General features: G+C 47.1%; 1 protein-coding gene across 3 annotated transcripts in view; it reads left to right on the top strand.

Annotated features, from left to right (window-relative positions):
• The window catches only part of BICD2 (BICD cargo adaptor 2), a 52,408-nt gene that overhangs the window by 20,524 nt on the left and 10,820 nt on the right, over window positions 1-21,064 (top strand). For all 3 annotated transcript variants that reach the window (XM_069476280.1, XM_069476281.1, XM_069476279.1), the window contains exons 2-3: window positions 15,136-15,348; window positions 20,731-20,883. In XM_069476280.1, the coding sequence (XP_069332381.1) occupies window positions 15,136-15,348; window positions 20,731-20,883 (366 nt within the window). The remainder of the gene's footprint in view (window positions 1-15,135; window positions 15,349-20,730; window positions 20,884-21,064) is intronic.

The raw sequence follows: 21,064 nt of genomic DNA, 5'->3' as shown, positions 1-21,064 counted from the left end.
AGGCTGCAGGCCTGCACACTTTGGTTCTGGGAGGCCTGATAGTGTCTGCTTTCCCTGTATCACTGGCAACCACCAGAGGCCAGTCATATAGTAAGTGCTAGTAAGTGCTGTTGGTAAAGGTTTAGGATATGCTCAAGCCAGCCCCTGGGGTTTTCCAACAAGATGAGTGCTGAGCAAGGGACATCCAGAGGACACTGCCTTCTTCTCCTCCAGTTCCAGGAGTGGATGAGGATCAGACTATTCCCTTGCTCAGCCCTGATAAGGAGCCAGCAGCATCTCTACCTTAGCAGGCAGTGGGAGCACCTGGCCAAAGTGGGTAGGCCAAGGACAGACGGGCAACTGGTGGGATTCCTGGGATGCCAGGCCTGGTTGTTCCCTGGAGGCTGGGCCCACCCTGGTACAGGCGTGGTAGCTGATCAGGGATGAATGTGGGAGCAGTGTGAGACCAGCTTGCTGTGGGTGGGTGGTGCTGGATCAGCTTAGACAAAGGCGTTGAGGATCCCAGCTTTGTTGTGGAAACTGCATCCTGGAACAAGTCTGCCTCATTGGAATGCTGAGGCTGGCTCTCCTGGCTTGGCAGGTGTTGTGCCTGCTGCATCAGATGGCCAAACTGGTTTAGGAAGAAAGAGAATTGCCGGGACAGCCCTGCCTGGAGGCCTGGTGCCCCGCCTTGATGGTGCAGGCCTTCTCCAGGGAGCCTACACCCAGTGGAATATCTGGGGTAAGGGGGTTTTTCAGTCTTCAGTGCACACCTGTTTCCAGGCCCTGTATCGGTTGGTTCAGAAACTGAAGGGTCAGCCTCCAAGAGCTAGGACTGATGGCCAGCTGTTTCATGGAGATGTCCACATTGTTCTCTTGAGAATGGGGAAGTGGTTGGGGCAACTTTCCTGTGTAGGTGAATAGACTTATTTCATTATGCAGTTGTCACAGAGCTGGGTGTCCCCACTGGCTGACTCCAGAGCAGGGATATCTCCTATGTGTGTCCTATGTGTGAATGGAGAGTGAGCTGCCTCTTGGGCGTGGGGTCGGCGGTGGGGGGTGGTGGCAGTGGCAGCAGGGACTGACCAACTGCTTGGCAGGTGGAGGGGGCAGGCACTGGCCTGGGGCCACTCTTCAAACCCTGTCACTCCTCATAAATGGGCTGGCTGTAGGTGACTTTGACCTGGTGGCCACGCTGCCTCAGCACATGGTAGGGCATAGGAGGGCCTCGCCTGGAGTCATAGCTGGCCAGTGGCAGAGCCAGGATTTGGGCCCAGGTGGCCTGGCTCCAGATGTGCACATACCTGTTGGCTTTCCTGTTTTGCCACTGGGAAGTGCTCAGGGCAGCAGGTGCCTCCCGCAAAGTGGGTACCTCCAGGAAGGCTGGGGGTCTGTGTGACTGAGGGAGGGAGGAGGAGGGATTCTTGTCTAGGGCTCTGGAGGTCCTGATATGAGAAACTAGGTCTCCTTCTCACCTCACCTTGTCCTGCCTCTGTGCTTTGCTCACGCTGTTCCTTCTACCTGGAGCACCTCACCCCCCTCCCAGGCTCTGATCAGCTGCCACCATTTCCTCCTCTGCACCAGGCGTGAGTCAGGGATGCAGCCCTTCCAGCATATGCTGACAGATTTTCTATAATGAACCATAAGAAGTAGCACTTGAAGAGTTGTTTCAGGGTGATGGGGGTGCCCAGGTGATAACAGGGAGCTTTGCTGGTGCCCGAATCATGAGAGGATGAGAACTGCTGCCTTGACCAGGGGTCAGCAAACTGCTGCCTCATGGACCACATCTGGCCCACAACCTGGTTTTGCAAATAAAATTGTTTTGGAACACAACCTTCAGATAGTCAGTAGTGTCCTGAAATCAAACTGCAGGAGGCACCTTGGCATTAGAGTCTCAAAGCCAGAAAGACCCTGCTTTTAACCCCCAGGAAGCCCATTGTTGGTTGTAATCTTTTCCTTTACTTCATTGGCCCGCTTCTGTTTCTGAATCTCAGCCTTTCTTCGGGGTGATGGGGTCCTGAATATCCAGTGTGGGCTTGTTCTAGAGCTACCCAGCCTCCTGTGTACCACCTTTACCCTGGGGTCCATCATGTTGACGGTGGACCAGGGACAAATGTGGATATGCTGACTCTGGAGGAGGTGGCTCCGTGTTGGGCATCCAGAAGGCAGTGGGAGCCCTAGAGAGGAGAGCAGGGAGTGACTCCCTGAATTTATAATTTAAGGCTCCTGTTGTTGGGGGCTGGGTGGGAGGCCACACAGGCTCTGGTAAGGGAATTCTGTTAACGCACTAAATCCTTACAGCAATGACCTCAAGTTGGTGGTGTTATTAACCCAGGTTACAGATGAGGAAATTGAGATACAGCATGATTTGTGCCCACCATAGTCACCCAGCTGTGCTGTCACAGCTTATTTCAGAGATGGACCAACTGAGGCAGCAGGGGGTGTTGGCTGTGCTTCCTTGAGATGTTGTGGTAGGTATGGGCTCATGCTCCCAGGTGTGCCCAGGGCCTGGCCTGCTCTACTGTCCATCTCCTGGGGGCGAGGTCACTGAGCTCACCTCTTAGATGGGACCCTTGCCACCCTGTCTTTCATCCCAAGACCTTGTCCTGGGCACTACACATTCCACACTGTGGCCAGACTGTGCTGCCTTGGCAAGGCACTGAGCTCTGTTGTGCCTCAGTTTCTCTGTGTGCAAAGTGAGACCTTGTGCAGGGTCCTCCCATGGAGCGGCTAGAATAGTCTAGCATACAGGGTGTGCTCGATTGAAGGCAGCTGCAGTCACATGACTGGTTCCACAGGTCATGGGTGGCTGCTGTCATTTAGGGATGAGGTCACCTGGCTGGTACATGAATATTTGAACCAAATCCTTAGGACAAGTGAGGAAGGGCTGCCTAGAGGCTGGACCGCCCTAACAGGGACCTACTGCCTCCCATCCCTACTGGGCTCCTGTCCCATGGGGCTCTTACAGTGAGACTCGGGGCCCGAGTAAGCAAGGATCGCAGTGAGTCCAGATTCACTTTGCTATGTGCCAGTGACTGGTAGGCCGTCACTGTTTCTGCCCTGCTCCATGGGTGAGGACAGGGAAGTCACAGAATTGAGGCACTTGCAGAGGTCAGTTCCTGCTCCCTTCATAGCCCGTCAGCCCCCCACCTCTGCCCCCACCCTCCTTTGTCTCCCTCCTTCATCCTCTGCTTGACGTGGCCTGGGGTCTGACTGTAGCAATCTTTCCTGCCCAAATCCTCTTCATTGTCTTCAAATTCCCCATTCCTCATGCTGTTCCCTCAGCTGAAGCCACACTTCCCACCACGTATGGTTTTGAAATCCTGCCCCTGAGCCCCCACGATTTCTCCTTTCTGGCCTGAAACCCCTGCCCCCCTATATTTGACAGACCCAGCCTCCTATTCAGTCTATCCTGAGGCCATGCCACTGAGGGAGAACCCAGCCTTCCCAGCCACATCTGGCCCTGGCTCCCTGTAGGCACAGATGATTGTGCCGTGTCCATATTGGTGTGGCTGAACTTGAAGCCAGCATTCTTAGGGGACAGAATAACTTAGGCCAGCAAACAGGCCAGCATCCTTCCCCAAGGCACCTGGCTGGTAGTGACCTCATCCTTGGGCTCACGCAGCCATGTTGGATCTTGCCTGGCCTAGGCAGCTTCAGAGCAGTGGGCAGGGTGTGGGCCTGGAGCCTACATCAAGCACAGAATCCACCATAGCCAGGACAGCCCCTGGGGGGATATCACCAAGTCACTGCCTCCTCCTCAAAGCCCAAGTTAACATAGTTCTGTGGTCCAGGAGCATGGGAGCTCAGGCCTTCCTCCTCCCTGTCCCTTTTTTTCCCTAGAGCAGCCAGGGAATTTTGTGGGCAGGTATAGAATGGAGATCACATCTGGGGTCCCCTTCCCAGGCTGGATCTTGATGGCAGAGTGGGCAGAGCCCTCCTGTGGGCAGGCAGGGGCTCACACTCCACAGGGCACTGGCCTGGGAGGTCCATGATGAGGCAGGGGAAGCAGCAAGAACAACAAGCCCACAGCTGGTGACCCCCATGTCAGACCATGAACACCACTTCTTTGAGTGCTTCCTCAGGAGAGGACTAGAGGAGACAAATGGCCTGTGGGAGGCAGAAGAAGGAGTGATTCCAGGTGTCCTAGAGGGAGGCAAGTTTGGGGATGGACTTGAAAGGCTGCATAGGATTGTGTGAGGTGGGGTTGAGGGTGTCTTGGTCAGAAGTTCAGACAGATGATCTCAGTGACCAGGGCACTGTCTCACCTCTCTGACTCTCAGCCTCCTGGCCTGTAAGCTGGAGACGACAACCACAGGGATTGACTCTCTGTCTTGTAGGTTTACACTTTCCAGGTTTGGGGTACGATGCTTCAAAAACATCTGAGTTATTTTTTAAAACAGCTTTATAGTAAACTGTATATATTTATTCAGTGTAAGTTTTCATATAGGTATATGGTCACAAGAGCATCAGCGTAACCAAGATAAGGGACATGTCTCTCACCTCACGTTTCCTCATTTCTATTTTTAATCCCTCCCCATTCTCGGGGAACCACAGTATAGATTCATTTGCATTGTATAGAGTTTTACAGAAATGGACTTACACAGTATATATTGCTTTTTGGTCTGGCTTTCCACTAGATAATTTTGAGATGTATCCGAATTAATGTGTGTATCAATAATTGATTCCTTTGGTTACTGAGAAGTATTCCATCATATGGATGCATCACACTTTTAAAAAAATCCTTTTTCCTGATGGTTATTCAATTGTTTATTCAGTTGTTCAGTTGTTATTCAGTTATTCATTTGTTTCCAGTTTGGTTTGTTTTGCCTATTACAAATATACACATTCCTGTGCAGGTCTTTGTGTGGACATACGGCTTCATTTCTCTTGGATAAGTACCTAGGAGTGGATGACTATGCTGTGCATTAGATATATACTTAATTTTTTAAGAATCTGCTAAATTCTTTTCCAAAGTGGTTATACTGTTTCACCTTCCCCACCAGCAGCATTTAAGAGTTTCTGTTGTTCCACACCTGTGCCAACACTTGGTAGGATCAATCATTTTGATTTTAAACACTCTAACAGATATGTGCTAGTATCTCATTGTAGTTGTAATTTGCATTTTCCTAGTGACCAATGATGTTAAGCATCTTTTCATGTGATTCTTTCCCTTACATATATCTTCTTGGTGATGTATCCGTTCAATTTTTTTGCCCATTTTTTGTTGGGTTGTTTTCTTCTTACTTGTTTTGAGAGTTCTTTAGATATTCTGGATACAAGTACTTTAGCAAACAAGTGATTTGCTAAGTTTTTGTCTCATTCTATGTCTTGTCTTTTCATTCTCTTTTAACATATCTTTCAAATAGCAGATGTTCTTAATTTCAAAGGCCGATTTACTGATTTACAGATCGTGTCCAAGTTCACAAACTTTTTCTCCTATGTTTTCTTCTGGAAGCTTTATACTTTTAATATTTCAGCCTGTGGTCCATTTCGAATTAATTTTCATATACGGCATGAGGTAGAGCTTGAAGTTCATTTTTTTAATATTGGCAATCATTTATCCAATCATCATTTGCTAAAAGATTATCCTTTTGCCACCAAATTGCTTTTTTCAAATCAGTTGACCGTTCTTGTGAATCTATTTCTGGATTCTCTATTCTTTCAGTAGATCTATTTCTCTACCTTTATGCCAATACCTGTATCTCTTGATTACTGTAGGTGTATAATAAGTATTGAAATCAGGTAGGGTCAGTCCTCCTAACTTTTTCTTTTTCAAAACTTTGGCTATTCTAGATTTTTTTTGAATTTCCATATGAATTTTAGAAACAGCTGGTCAATTTCTACAGAAAAGCTGAGATTTTGATTGACATTGTGATGAATTGGTAGAGTAATCTGTGGAGAACTGATGTCTTAATAGCATTCAGACCCATGAACAGTGTAGCTCTCCCTTTGTTTTGTTGGTTAATTTCTCTCAGCAATATTTTGTGACCTACATATTTAGTATGTAGGTCTTGCACATATTCTCTCAAATTTAAGCATAAAAGCATTTAATATTTTTGATGCTATTATAAATAGCTTTTGTTTAAAATTACACTTTCTGAAATAAATTTGATTTTCATATATTGATCTTGTATCTTGTGACCTAGCTAAATTCACTCATTACATCTAGTAGCGTTTTTGTAGGTTTCTTTAGATTTTCTATGTAGGCTGTCATGTAGTTTATGAAAAGACATTTTTGCTTCTTCCTCTCAAATCTGGATGCCTTTGTTTTTTGTTTTGTTTTGCTTCATTTTACTGCAGGCTGGAAATTCAAGTACGATGGAGAAGTGAAGTGATTAGATTCCATTCTTCACCATTAAGTAATATCAGCTGTGAGGTTTTTGGAAAATGCCCTTTATCAAGTTGAGGAAGTTTCTTTCTGTTTTGATGAGAGTATGTATCAGGGGTGGATGTTCAATTTTGTCTCATCATTTTCCTGAATCTTTTGACATGATCATATGGTTTTGCTTGTTTGTTAATATACTGAATTACATTGATTTTTTTTTCTAATGTTAATTACCCTATATTCTTTGAATAAGCCCCATGTTACCACGATGCCTTATTGTTTTTATAAATTGGTAGATTCTATTTGACAAAATTTTACAAAGACATTTTTTGCATCCATGTTCATGAGGGATATTGGCCCGTAGTTTCTTTTTTTGTACTGCCTTTGATTTTGGTTACAGGGTAATGCGGGGCTCATAAAATTCGTGGAAAGCATTTCTTCGTTTTCAGTTTTCTGGAAAAGTTTGTGTAGGATTGGACTTAACTTCTTTTTAAAATTTTTTAGTATTCATCAGTTTAAACTATCTGGACCCATAGTATTCTTTGTGGGAAGGTCTTAAATTACACATTTAATTGCTTTAGTAGATATAGGACTTTTCAAGATATCTATTTCTTTTTGAGTGGGCTTTGGTAGTTTGTGTCTTTCAAGGTATTTGTCCATTTCATCTAAGTTGTCAAATTTATTGGCATAAAGCTACTCATGACATTCCCTTATTATTCTTTTAATATCTGTAAAATTTACAGGGTTCTCACCTTTTATTCCTGATAATGGTAATTTGTGTCTTCTCTTTTTTTTACCTCCTGATTAATCTGGTTAGAGGTTTATCAATTTGGTTGATCTTTTCAAAGAACTTGCATTTGGTTTCATTAGTTCTTTTCTATGCTTTTTCTTATTTCATTGATCCCCACTGTGGTCATTATATCCTTTTTTCTTACTTTGGGTTTCATTTACTCTTTTTCTAGGTTTTTGTTTATTAACTTTTTATTGAGGAAAAACTTATAGAGCATAAATCATAAGTGTGAATTTTTGCAGGCTAAACACCCTTGTAACAAGCACCCAGATAAAAACTCGGGATATCACAGCCCCCAGAATCTATCCTCAAGTGCCCTCCCAGGCACTAGCTCTCCCCTATTCCAAGGGTCACCACTATCCTTACTTCTAACAGCATAGATTAGCTTCAGTTATCCTTGGAACTTTATTTGTAAGTATAATCACATGATGTATATTCTCTTTTGTGTCTGGATTCTTTCACTCAGCATATGTGAGATTCATCTCTGTTGTCTGCATGATAAAAGTTTGTGCATATTTCATTTCTGTATAGTATTCTATTGTGTGAATACATCACGATTTATTTATCCTTTTCCTGATGACAGATACTTGGGGACTCTGGTTTGGCTTTTGTAAATAATGCTTCTATAAATGTGTCTTTTCATGCACTCATGTAAGTGTCCTGCTCAGCATATGCCTAGGAGTGGAAGTGCCAAGACCTAGAACAGGCAGGTGCATGTTTAGCTTTAGTAGATACTATTTTCCTGAGTGGTGGTACCAGTGACACGCCTGCACCAGAGTATGAGAGGTCATGGGGTTTTAGGCAAGGAGTGGCAGTCTGTCTCCTAGTTCACCATTGATGCTATCTAATGTTTGTTGAGCAACTGAGTGAGTGAATATATAAGCATGTGTGAAAAGGCAGACAATTCTAACTGAGCTAGCTGAACTCTCCTGAGCAACACTCTCGTCATCGAACACCATCCTGGGCCTATCTATAGTACCTGGTCTATTTTTAAGATGGAAACTGAGGTTATTGGTTAGACTGCTCTTTTTTCCTAAAATAGGCATTTAGTGCTATAAATATCCTCCTAAGTACTTGCTTATTGACATGCCATAAATTCTTATATACATTTCATTTTCATTCAGTCAAAAATACTTTCTAGTTTCCCTTTTGACTTCTTCTTTGACATATAGGCTGCTTAAAAGTGTTATTTAGTTGCTAAATACTTGTGGTTTTTCCAGAGATCTTTTTGTTAATTGATTTCTTATTTAATTCCATTGTAGTCAGTGAACATACTTTGTATGTCCTAAATCTTTTTAAATTTGAGACCTATTTAATGGCCCAGAACCTGGTCTATCTGGGTAAATGTTCCATGTACACCTGGAAAGAATATGTATGCCATTGTTGTTGGGCTGGAGGGTTCTATAAATGCCAATTAGGTCATGTTAGTTAATAGTATTACTCCTATCTTTTATATCCTTACTGATTTTTCTGTCTACTTATTGTGTGAATTATTGAGAGAGGGTTTATTGAACTCCCCTAACTATAATTTTGGATTTGTCTGTTTCTCCTTGCAGTTCTATCAGATTTTGTTTCATGTATTTTAAAGCTTTGTTATTTGGTACATAAACATTTAGGATTATGTTCTCTTTGTGAATTGACCCCTCATTATACTGAAAAGACCTTCTTTATCCCTGATAATATTCTTTGCTGTGAAATCCACTTTATCTGACATTAATAGAGCCAGCCTAGCTTTCTCTTGGTTAGTGTTAGCATGATTTATCATTTTCTTTTCTTTTTTTTTTGAGACAGAGTCTCGCTTTGTTGCCTGGGTTAGAGTGAGTGCTGTGGCGTCAGCCTAGCTCACAGCAACCTCAAACTCCTGGGCTTAAGCGATCCTACTGCCTCAGCCTCCCGAGTAGCTGGGACTACAGGCATGCGCCACCATGCCCGGCTAATTTTTTCTATATATATTTTAGTTGGCCAGATAATTTCTTTCTATTTTTAGTAGAGACGGGGTCTCGCTCTTGCTCAGGCTGGTCTTGAACTCCTGACCTTGAGCGATCCACCCGCCTCGGCCTCCCAGAGTGCTAGGATTACAGGCGTGAGCCACCGCGCCCGGCCTTGATTTATCATTTTCTATCCTTTTTTTTTTTTTTGAGACAGAGTCTCACTTTGTTGCCCAGGCTAGAGTGAGTGCCGTGGCGTCAGCCTAGCTCACAGCAACCTCAAACTCCTGGGCTCAAGCAATCCTCCTGCCTCAGCCTCCCAAGTAGCTGGGACTACAGGCATGCGCCACTATGCCCGGCTAATTTTTCTATATATATTTTTAGTTGTCCATATAATTTCTTTCTATTTTTAGTAGAGATGGGGTCTCGCTCTTGCTCAGGCTGGTCTCGAACTCCTGACCTTGAGTGATCCACCTGCCTCGGCCTCCCAGAGTGCTAGGATTACAGGTGTGAGCCACTCCGCCCGGCCTCTATCCTTTTAACTATTTTTCACAGCTTTTAACAGCTTTATTTATTTATATAATATACTTAGCATGTAATTTACCAATTTAAAATATACAATTCATCAAGCAGAAACTTGGAGGTTGATAGATTAAAAAAAAAAAAAAGAAAAGAAAAAAAAGAATAAAATATACAATTCAGTAGCATTTAGCATTTTCACAGAGTTATGCATCTATCACCACAACAATTTTAGAATGTTTTTATTAGCTCATAAAGATACCCCACACCCCTAGTTACCCCCTCCCACCTCTACCCCCAGCCCCTGGCAACCACCAATCTGTTTTCTGTCTCCGTAGATTTGTCTATTCTCGACACTTCATGTAAATGGAATCATACAGTATGCGGTCCTTTGTGACTGGCTTTTTTCATTTAGTGTAGTGTTTTCAAGGTTGCTCTATGTTATGCTGTGTATCAGTAATTCATTTCTTTTTATTGCCAAGTAATACTCCTTTGAGTGGACAACCTTTTATTTACCCATTCATCAGTTAGTGAACATTTGTGTTTTTAGACTTTGGGGCTATTATGAATAATGCTGCTATGAACGTTTGTGTACAAGTTATTGTGTGGATGTATGTTTTCATTTCTCTTGCATTTATACCTAGGAGTGGGATTGCAGGGTCATATTAATATAATTCTATGTTTCACCATTTGAGGCTCTGCCAGACTATTTTTTTTTTACAATAGCTGTGTCATTTTATACTCCCAGCAGCAGTATATAAGGATTCTTGGTTTTCCACATCCTTGCCAACACTTATTTTCCATTTTTTTTTTTTATCATGGCCACCGTAGTGGATATGAAGTGCTATCTCAATGTGATTTTGATTGCATTTTCTTTATGGCTAATGACATTGAGCATCTTTTCTTGTGCTTGTTGACCATTTGTATATCTTTGGGGAAATGTCTATTCAAGTCCTTTGTTCATTTTTAAATTGGGTGGTTTATTTTTTTATTGTTGAGTTGTAAGAGTTATTTATATGTTCTGGATACTATACTCTTATCAGATGTATGATGTGAAAATTTCTCCTATTGTGTAGGTTGTCTTTTCATTTTCACTTGATAATGTCCTTTGATGTATGAAGTTTTAAATTTTGGGGAAGTCCAATTTATCTATTTTTTGTTGGTTGGTGGTCATGCTTTTGGTGTCTTATCTAAGAATCCATTGCCAAATTCAAGGTCGTGAAGATTAATCCCTATGTTTTCTTCTGAGAGTTCCATAGTTTTAATTCTTATATTTAGGTCTTTGATCCATTATGAGTTAATTTTTGTATATTATGTAAGGTAGGAGTTCAATTTTATTATTTTGCATGTGAATATCTACTTGTCCCAGTATCATTTGTTGAAAAACTATTCCTTTACAACAGAATTATTTTTGTACCCTCATCAAAAATCAATATATGAGGGTTTATTTCTGGTCTCTATTCTGTTCCAATAGTTTCTGTGTCTACCCTTAATGTAAGTACCACATTGTTTTGATCATTGTAGCTTTGTGTTAAGTTTTGAAATTATAAATTGTGAGTCCTCCCACTTTGTTATTCTTTCTCAATATTATTTTAGCTATTCTCAGCCCTTTGCAATTCCATATGACTTTGAAAATTGGCTTTTACATTTCTTCAAAAAAGGCCTTTGGAATTTTGATAGGGGTTGCATTGAAAATCAAGTTAATTATCTTTTAAAGAGACTTAAATAAACAGGAAAAGTCTTTTATATTTGCCCATATAGTTACCATTTCTTCCTTGTAGATCTAGATTTACATCTGGTATCATTTTTCTTCTACCTGAAAGATTTTATTTAAAATATCTTATAACACAGGTCTGCTGTTAATAAATTCTTTCAGGTTTTATATGTCTGACGTCTTTATTTCACCCTTATTTGAGAACAGTTTTCACAGACTATAGCGTTCTAGTTAACAGGTTTTGTTTTGTTTTGTTTTTGTTAACAGTTGTTTTTAAGATGTTGCCCCACTCTCTCTGGCTTGTCGGAGAAATCTACTGTCATTCTTATCTTTGCTCTTTCTCTATAAGTCATGTATCCTTTTTTCTTTGGCTGATTTTAATTTTTCTCCATATTACTGGTTTTAAACAATTTTATGTTATGCCTTTGGTTTAATTTTCTTCATATTTCTTGTGGGGGGGTTGATAAGCTGCTAGTATTTGTGAGTTTATAGTTTTCATCAAATTTGGAAGATTTGCAGCCATTATTTCCTCAGACATTGTTTCTATTCTCCCCTCTTTCTCTCCTTTGAGGATTCTAGTTACCCATGTATTAGGCTCCTTGAAATTGTTCACGCTTCACTGATGCTCCATTCAGTTTTTTGTTTGTTTGTTCATTTATTTGTTTGTAGACTTTTTTCTTTGTTTTGTTTTGGGTAGTTTACTGTGTTTTTACATTGACTAATCTTTTCTTCTGCGTTGTGTATCTGTTGTTAATCCCATCAAGTGTACTTTTCATCTTTAGAAATTCTATTTGGATCTCTTTGTATTTCCTGGTCCATGCTTAGTGTGTTCTGTCTTCCCTCTGGTCCCAAACTTGTGAGATTCAGTTCTGCTACCTGGTTTCACGGCCCTGTCTACCGTCCTGTGTCTGGATCAGGTCTGAGTGCTGTTGATTGATGTTTTACCCCTCATCTTGGATCTCCCCTCCCTCCAACCCCCCTTTTCCTTTGCCTGCTCAGTGATTGGTGATGGAATGCCAGACTATGGATCTCACCTGTTGGGAGATGGATGTTTTTGTATGCCTGCATGTATTTTTGAGCTTTGTCCTGGAATGTAATTAAGTAACATGGAAACAGATTGATCTTTTCAGGTTTTGTGTTTGAGCTTTGCTCTGTGGATCAGAGCAGCATTTAATCCAGTCTAATTTTGCGAGACCCTGGGAGTGTTCCCCCTGCTGCCTGTGAACCAGGAGGGCTCTCCTCTGGCCAGTGGGAACAGATACCATTTTTAGCCCGCATGAATGGTGGGGATTGTTCCCTCCACCTCTCGGGGTGGGGCTTTTCCCATCTTGGTGGTTTCCTTACCCTGTACTGATTGGTCCTCAATGAAGACTCTGTCCCTCTGTCTGTAGTTCTGCCTGTCTTTGCTGCCTTGCTGCCATCTTTCAGTCCCTTCTCCTTGACGGGTTCTGGCAGGGCCTGCCTCAGTCCCCCTTTCTGTGCTGTGGCCCGGAAGTTCTTTCAGGGGGTGATGGCGTTCATGTAGCTCCTTTATCCTGTCTCTTACGCCCTTTCAAGTGCCCATAACTTGAAAACTGCTTGTTACTTATTCATATTCTTTCATTTTCAAAGGGTTTGTTTGTTTGTTTGTTTTCATTTTTCACACTGAAGGTAGAAGTCTCAATTTCAATGTGTTTGAAAAGCCACCCACATTGTTCGTGGGTGCTAAGCTGGGAGTGGTGGTGGAGAAAAAGATTCAGGGCCCAGACTGGGAGGCCTGAACTTGAATGGTGTATCACAGCATTTAGCTGTCGTACCATAAGGAAGACGGTGGTACAATGTCTGTGTCCCCAACTCCAGGTTCATGGACTTATTCTGAGCAGCCACATGCAGCCCCCTTGATTGGCTCCTGCCTGTGCATCAGGAGGCCTGGCTGGTCTGGCACTGCACTGGCCTGCAGCCTACAGCCTCCTGTACTCAGTGAGGGACTTGGGGCCTGGCTGCCACTCAGGCGGAGAGCCCTGGGGCCAGCTCTATGTCTGGCTTCCCTTGTGGTCTGGGGTGGGATGGGGTAGGTACTGTGTAGACATAGCAATGTGTGATTTGGTCTTTCTCTGGGACCAGAATGAAGGAGAATAGAATGGAAATCACAGAGCTGAGATGATTTGGCTTGAAAAGAAACTGGCATCAGAGTTTCTTTGGAGTACCCAACAGAGTGGGCGCTGTGTCAGTGGATGGGGGGCAGATGAGCAAGACCTGGCCCCCTAGGGAGGGAGCATGGGTGATCCAGGCGTCGGCATGGGTCCCACGTTCCTGCACGTGGTCCCAGTGTCAGTATTGGTCTTCCTGCTGGGCTGTGTCATCCTGTTGGCCTTGTTCAGGGGCCTCCCCTACACCACCATAAAGCATGTACATTGCAGCACATGTCGCCACATGCCACAGCATGCATGTCACCGAACAGGTACCACAGCACACGTGTCACTGCACTTGTTACCACACATGCTATAGCACGTGTGTCAACACATACATGTCTCTTCCAGGCAAATCTGTGTGTGGTCCTTGCAGTGCCATAAGGTCAGTCTGTCTTCCCCTTGGTTCCCCTGTTGGCCCCACGAGATCCCCTTACTCAGGCCAGACGCTGGTTTCTTTTCCAGTCCTCTTGGGAGGGAAATGAGTTGCTTTCTGTGTTTTGGTTTCTTGGTATTAGAAACTGTCCTGCTCAATAACACATGTGGCTTTGCACATATGTTTCCCCGATGTTTCCCCAGTGTTTTCTTGTACTGAATTCCTAGGTTTACTATTAAGTAGTGAATGAGTGAAAATGTTCCTTTTTCTGTCTTAAGGGAAAAAAAAGCCATCCATTTTCTTGCTCTTCAGTAGCCCCTCTCTTGATCTTGTTTTCTGCCATGAGCCAAGAGTCCTCTACAGAGATAGGTTCCCCCTGAGAGCTCTGCGGTTGGGTAGCCAGTGGGATGGGGGCCACTGGCAGTAACACACACTGCAGGCCCATGGGAGCCCCATCCTGCCGTACTGGCTACGTGGGGGTAGTGGGCCATGGGAGGGAAGGGAAGGGACGGCATCTGCTGAGGGCCTGGCCTCTTGCCAGGGGCATACGATGGGAAGCCGGGCTGGCCTGGGTCCAGGGGAGGAATGTGGCACAGCTGCTGACCCTTGGGTGTGTGGGCAGGCAGGCATCCTGGGCTAAGCCAGCACTCCCCCCCCCCTTTTTTTTTTTAACATTGCTTTCACCCATAGGGTATCCCTGAGCCCCAGGGTCTTGTATCCCTTTGCCACATGCAGCCCAAGGCTCTTGCTCCTCATCCGTCTGGCTGGAACATGCTCGTGCGTTCCCTCTGGGCCCAGGCTCTGGCTGGACAGAGGCTGGCACACCTTGCTGGCCTCTTTGGCTGATTCTTACCATCACTGTCTTCCTCAGGCCTGGGCTCTGACCACCCAGCCCAGGTTTCTTCCAGAACAAATTAAGGATGGGCTGGCATCAAGCAGTAGGATGGCAGACTCCCTCTGCCTCTTACATGCGTTCGCTTGTGTACCTCCCTGAGCCTTCATTTCTCCACCTGGAGTGGGAAGAGGTGGGAGTTATGCCCCTTCTGCTAGCCTCCAGCTGCTGTCACACGTGCCCGCTGCGGCACCCTGACCCCGGCGCTCAGTGCTGCCATCACACACGGTAAAGCGTGCTAACCTCAGGTGCTGTTTGATGTGTGTTTGCATAAATACATACCACAGACCCACCTCCCACGCTGAGGGAGTTCCCTCCCAACCTGCTCTCACCACTGTTGTCACTGTGTGCTTGCTGCAGCTTGTCACCTGTTAGCTTGGGTCTCCACTGCTTGGTGGCCCTGGTAAGCCCGTCTCACGAATGTCTTAACTTCTGATGCAGGCCTTTGGACAGGCGCACACAAACCACAAGAAGGTAGCAGCGGACGGCGAGAGCCGGGAGGAGACCCTGATCCAGGAGTCGGCCTCCAAGGAGCAGTACTATGTGCGGAAGGTGTTGGAGCTGCAGACGGAACTGAAGCAGCTGCGCAATGTCCTCACCAACACGCAGTCAGAGAATGAGCGCCTCGCCTCGGTGGCCCAGGAGCTGAAGGAGGTGAGGGGGTGAGGAGGGGCCTCGTCTGTCACTGCAGTGGTGCCGCACAGCAGATGTGAAGGCTGCAGCCGGGCAGTCTGTCTTGTTCTTGCTCCCCTGGTCTCATCCTCCACAGCCCATGTGGTGGAAGGAACAGAGACAGACCCATGAGCTCCACCATAACTGAGTTGCTTCTGTCTTGATGAAGTGAGTCCCGTGAGCAAGCCTAGAGCAAGGAGGTGGTCAGCTGGGGAGAGGTGTGGTCATCCCCTTGTGGAAGCACAGGACTGGTACCCACGGGGATGATCCTTGTCATTGTAGTCCTCCCTGCCTGGGGAATGTTCTGTATCACTCAGGACCTGTACTGTGCCAGCTGTGGATAAGGAAACAAACCCGAATGTTCCATGGGGACTTGAGGTAGGATGTGTATGTCTGAGGATTAGGCGTGGGGGCCACCACCAGTCATGCCAGTGGCTTCACCCTCACCTCATGTGCACAGCAGGATGCTTTCATGGAGGGGCTGGGCAAGCAGTCCCCAACTCTACACTAGAGCTGGGGTGAGCCCCAGGTCCCCACGGGCAGCTGTGACCATGCACAGGACCTGCATCTGGAAATGGGACTGTGGTGTGGGACCATGAGCTTGTGAGCGCAAAGTCAGAGGGACCAGCTCAGCTCTTGGACCCTGACAGGGACAAAGGGTAAAGGATCAGCTGCTCATAGCCTCGGAAGCCCAGGGCCTAGAGTCATGGAGGGTTGGGCAGCCCAGGGAACAATGTGGCCAAAGCAGGATTTGGGAAGGTGGTGGTGGGGCAGGGAGTCTGTGCGGGGCAAGTCTAGCAGGAGGAGAACTTGGAGTGCTGTCCCTCAGGTGGGGAGGGAGAGCATTGCTGGCTCCAGGCTAGAGTTCAAGGAAAGGTCAAGTGGGTGCCTTAGTGTCCTTCCTCACTGATTCTCATGTGCTTACTTCTGCCCCTCAGGGGCATTGATGTTCGCAGGTCCTGAAGACATGGTGTGAGCCTTGTTGGGCAGGGAAGAGTGTCAAGGGAGAGTTCTGCAGGCCTCAGTCAGGGCCGTGAAGGAGGCACAGTCCAGTTTGGGTTTGGTGGCTACACAGAGAGTGGTCTCTGGGAACAAAGGTGGGGCCAGGAGCCAGTGAGAGGCCTGGCAGCGAGGGAGAGGCCAGTGTCCTCTGAGGAAGGGTAGGGCCCCATCACCAAGGCAGGGGTGAGCAGCCAGAGCCAGAAGTAGAAGTCCACATATGAGCTGCAGTTCCTGGCTGGGGGCCTTTTGGCCATGGCCTTGAGGGTCAGCCCCTTGGTTCTCATGGCTTTGCCCCTCACTGAGTCTTGAGGCCTGGACAAGGCTTTGTCTTCATTCCTGGTCTCAGTTTCCCCATCTGTAAACCAATAGTCTCTAAAGTCCCTGGCTGCTCCTTTACCCTACCATCCTTCAAGTACCTGTGAGACCTTAATTCTAGCCATGGGAGCCCCACTGTTGGCAGCAGATGTTCTTACAGGGAGGTCAGCAGGGCACAGGCCATGAGAATGGGGGGCAGTCAGAGCCCTGCAGGGCTGGCAGCTGTTAGCCCAGGGTGCCAGGACTGGCGGATGCTACTCCAGGGGCTGGCAGCAGTGAGGAGCAGTCACATTCCCTGGTTTGGGGGCAGTCAGGGGTCACTGAGGCTCTGGAGACCTGGGGAGGAGCTTGGCTTGGACTCAGGGTAGGCAGCCTCGGATCCTAGAGTGGCAGTGTGTGATCTTTCCTCCCACAAGGAGTGCTCTGGCCAAGGTGGGAGGAGGGGCAGTCGCCAAGGGAGAGATGTGGCCTCTGCTGCCTCGACTGCCATCTGTCTGGCCCCTTTTTTCCTGAAAAGCCAGTGCATGTGCTCTCTCCTCAGCCTGGCACATTCCACCCCTTCTCTCTTCCAAAGGGCCGTCCCTGGCAGCAGAGACTAGAAGAGGGCTGGGTGACCCTGGTGGCTGGAAATGAGCATAGCAAATTCAAGATGCCACAGATCTAGGCGGGAAGAGAGGGAGTATTCCTGCTGTTCCTGTTTGTGCTTCAGGAGGAAATCCTGACCCTCCCTACACACCCCTCAGCCCTCTTCTTTCTCCTGAGGGTCTGCACCTTAGTCCCTGGGCCCACCGTACTCCCCTTGCCTGTGTCCCTCCCCTGGGTTGCTGTGGAGCTGTAGGAACCATCCCAGCTCTTGACCTCGTGTACCTGGTTGGTGTGAGGACTCCACCACCCACGTCTCTAGAACTAACCTTTGTCACCTGCTGCCCATCTCAGCCTCACCCAGCTGCTGTCTGCTGCCTACTGTTCTGCTCAGCTGTCGCTTCCTGGTCTGAGCCACTGTGTCAAGCTCTTCCCTGGCCCTCAGTGTGGCCATCCCCCCTTACCTCATGAGGCTCTTACCCCATGGGTAGGAGAGGGCATTTGGTCACGCAGTGTGCCTTTTGACCTACCACCCCTTTGCGTCTGACAGTCCCTTCCTGTTTTTCCTTCACTGTGACGACTGATTAAGGTGTCTATCGCCTACTACACCTCAGTGCATCGTGAGGATTCCTAAAGCTTTACGGTAATAAATGTGCTTGCCATGTATTGGGCAGACCTGACTGCCTCAGACCTGGTCCTCTTGGTGATCCTACTGGTATCTTGTCACACACGAGGAAACAGAGGTTTGGAAGGTCCTATTATGTGCCTGAGGTCACCCAGGTTGCAGGCAGTAGAGTGGCTCCAGGGTCCTGACCTCTGTGCTATGTATGAGACCCACGTGTAGACAGGCTCTGCCAGTTTCTGTCCTGCTGACATTATTCTAGGGGCTCCAAGGTCCCTGGGTGGGTGACCTGAGTACTGGCCTGGACAGAGCCTTGGTGGGGATGTTTCCCATATGGAGAATCAGAGGCCCAGAGAACCATAGGCACTCTGGGGCAGAGATGAGAGAGTGTCCTGGGTGGGTGGGTTGGGGGCTCCAAGGGGGAAGGAAAGAAGGCAGTCAACCCCCCTGCGTACTGGCCCCTTTAGTCAGGCAGTTGTCACACCCTTCTTGCTGATGGGTGATCTGAGGCCAGGGGGTCTCAAGGAAGAGGAACTGAGATGGGACCTCAGGTGGCTAGCTCTGAGCCTGTGTGCGCACCTTTTCCATCTGGGCTGCCTGTCCACACATAGCAGAGCTTGTCCCCTGCACACTTTTAAGCTGACGTCAGGCTCTCTGGGAGAAGGTGCTTACTTAAAGGAAAACTAAACCCATGGTGACCAGTCAGAGCCTGTCTGAGCCCTCAGCAACTGGGTGTGTGCTGGATGGAGGTGCCAGGCGGCGGGCCAGCAACCCTGGCCGCCCACGCCTGGTGGTGCAGGGGTGCAAGCACAGTCACATGGGAATGAAAGTGCAGGTGTTTGGGTCCTGCAGCGTCAGCAGAGACGGTGCCCTCACCTGTGCCATGGTGTGTGGCTGGGCCGTTTGACCTGGCTGTGCTTCTCTGTGTTCTGGGCCTGGCAATGGTGCAAGAACAGAACTTCTAGTGCCCCTTGCCAGAGCCAGGCTGGTGAAGGGCCATGAGGACTCAAACAGATGGCATAGGCACTGTCGAGGGAACAGAAGTCTGTGTGCCTCTGGGGGACCCTAGTGCTATCAGGCATCCAGCCTGGTCTTCATTCAGGCCTTCTCTTCTTCCCCATGTGGTGTTCTGCCTCTTCTGGAGTCAGCTCTCTGTCACCTTCTTGGGTCACTTAATGAGAGAGGGCTGTGTCTGTGTCCATTTTCTGTAGATTTTAAATAGCATTTGTCAGTAGTGCTTGCTATATATTATGACTCTCTTCCACTTTCTGTTACTTTCCTTTTTTATTTTTGTCCTTTTTCATTTTACCAATCCAATACGAGTGACTGTTTTCTGTGTGCTTGCATGGAATCTTGTCTGTAAAGCGTGTTCCATTCAGATGAACACATAAATGTGACTATGAAAACCCTGCAGTATAAGCTGAAAGGACAGTGCAAGAGGATGGAGCTGTGGGGCCCAGAGAGTGGACAGGGCTTCTGGCCAAGGGTCTGAGGAGGTTTTGGAACAGGGGTGATGTTAGCCTGGGAGCCACACCTTTGCAGGTATTCAGGGAGGCTGCTCAGGCAGCAGGAATGGGACAGGAAGGGAACAGAGTGCTGGGAGAGGATTGAGAGTTTGTCTAGGGAATGATTGTGCCCTTGAGGGGACATTTTCAGTTGTCACAGTGGGGGTTGGGGCTTCATCTGGTGGGCAGAGGTCATGGAGCTGCTAAGCAAAATGACGTACCGGGTGGCACCCACCACAAACAATGATCTGACCCTGAATGTCGGTCGCTAGGGCTGCGGCTGAGGGGCCCAAGACCGAGGTGCCTGAGACCGTGGCACACCAGGGCAGCAGCAGGTTGGGATTCCCAGCCATCTTGATTGCTTCATGTTTGTTCCAGCCCTGCACCAGTCTCTCCCATGGTAACATCTCTGATGCTTACAGATGACTCGGACGCAGGAACTAATTTTTAACAGCTTTATTGAGATTATTCACATCCTATACAACTCACCCACTTAAAGTGTACAATTCAGTGGTTTTTAGTATATTCACATATGTGGGCACCATCCCACAATCAATTTTTTTAGAATATTTCATTGCTCCAAAAAGAAACCTCATTAGCAGTCACTCCTCATCCTCCCTTTTCCAGCCCTTGGCAACCACTAACCTACTTTCTGTCTCTATGAATTTGCCTATCTGGGCATTTCATATAAATGGAATCATACATTGCATGGCTACTTGTGACTGTCTTCTTTCACTCAGCAGGAATGTTTTCAAAGCTCATTCATGTCGTAGCAAGTGTCAGTATGTGATTCATTATTATGGATGAATAATATTCCATTGTATGGATAGATCACATTTTGTTTATCCATTCATTAGACAATGGACACTTGGGCTGCTTCCACCTTTTGGCCATTGTGAACACTGGTGCTGTGAGCATTCATGTACAGGTTTCCTTTTGGACATGTGGTCATTTCCCCAGGGTAGATGCTCTGTGTTTAACTGTTTGAGTATCTGCAGGCTGTTTGCCACAACACTGTACCATTTACATGGCCCCCCAGCAGGGCAGGAAGGAGGAACTACTTTGAACTCTGTTTCACAGATGAAGAAACCGAGGGCCAGAGCAGGCTAAGTTACTTGATAGGGGTTCTAAAGCTGAGAAGGGCTGAGGGGATCTGACTCCAGACCCCTCTGCTTTTCCACACATGCCGTGCCGCTCTGGACTCACATGTCCCCTCTAGGCGGCTACACTGGCACCTGCAGGCCTGGGCTCCTGAGTCCTGGCTGCGTGGCCTGCCACAGCGTGCCTGGGCCACACTGAGGAGGCTCCTCACTTCCACCTTTCCTTTTCCCTTGGCAGATCAACCAGAACGTGGAGATCCAGCGTGGCCGCCTGCGGGATGACATCAAGGAGTACAAATTCCGGGAGGCCCGCCTGCTGCAGGACTACTCGGAGCTAGAGGAGGAGAACATCAGCCTGCAGAAGCAAGTATCTGTGCTCAGGCAGAACCAGGTGAGTCTTGGGCCTGTGGGCTGGGGGTACACGGGCCTTGCAGTCCTCTCACCAGTCCTCTCTTCCGTCTCCCTATAAGAAGGCTCATTCCACACACCCAAGGCCCAGGGCCAGGTCCATCGCTTTGCAGTGTGGGCTGTGGCTGGTAGGGCCAAGGCCCTCCAAGACCATGAAACACGTT

Source organism: Eulemur rufifrons, chromosome 7 (assembly GCF_041146395.1).
Source record: "Eulemur rufifrons isolate Redbay chromosome 7, OSU_ERuf_1, whole genome shotgun sequence".
In the NCBI taxonomy this organism is placed as follows: domain Eukaryota; kingdom Metazoa; phylum Chordata; class Mammalia; order Primates; family Lemuridae; genus Eulemur; species Eulemur rufifrons.
This window is presented reverse-complemented; position numbering and strand designations above follow the sequence as displayed.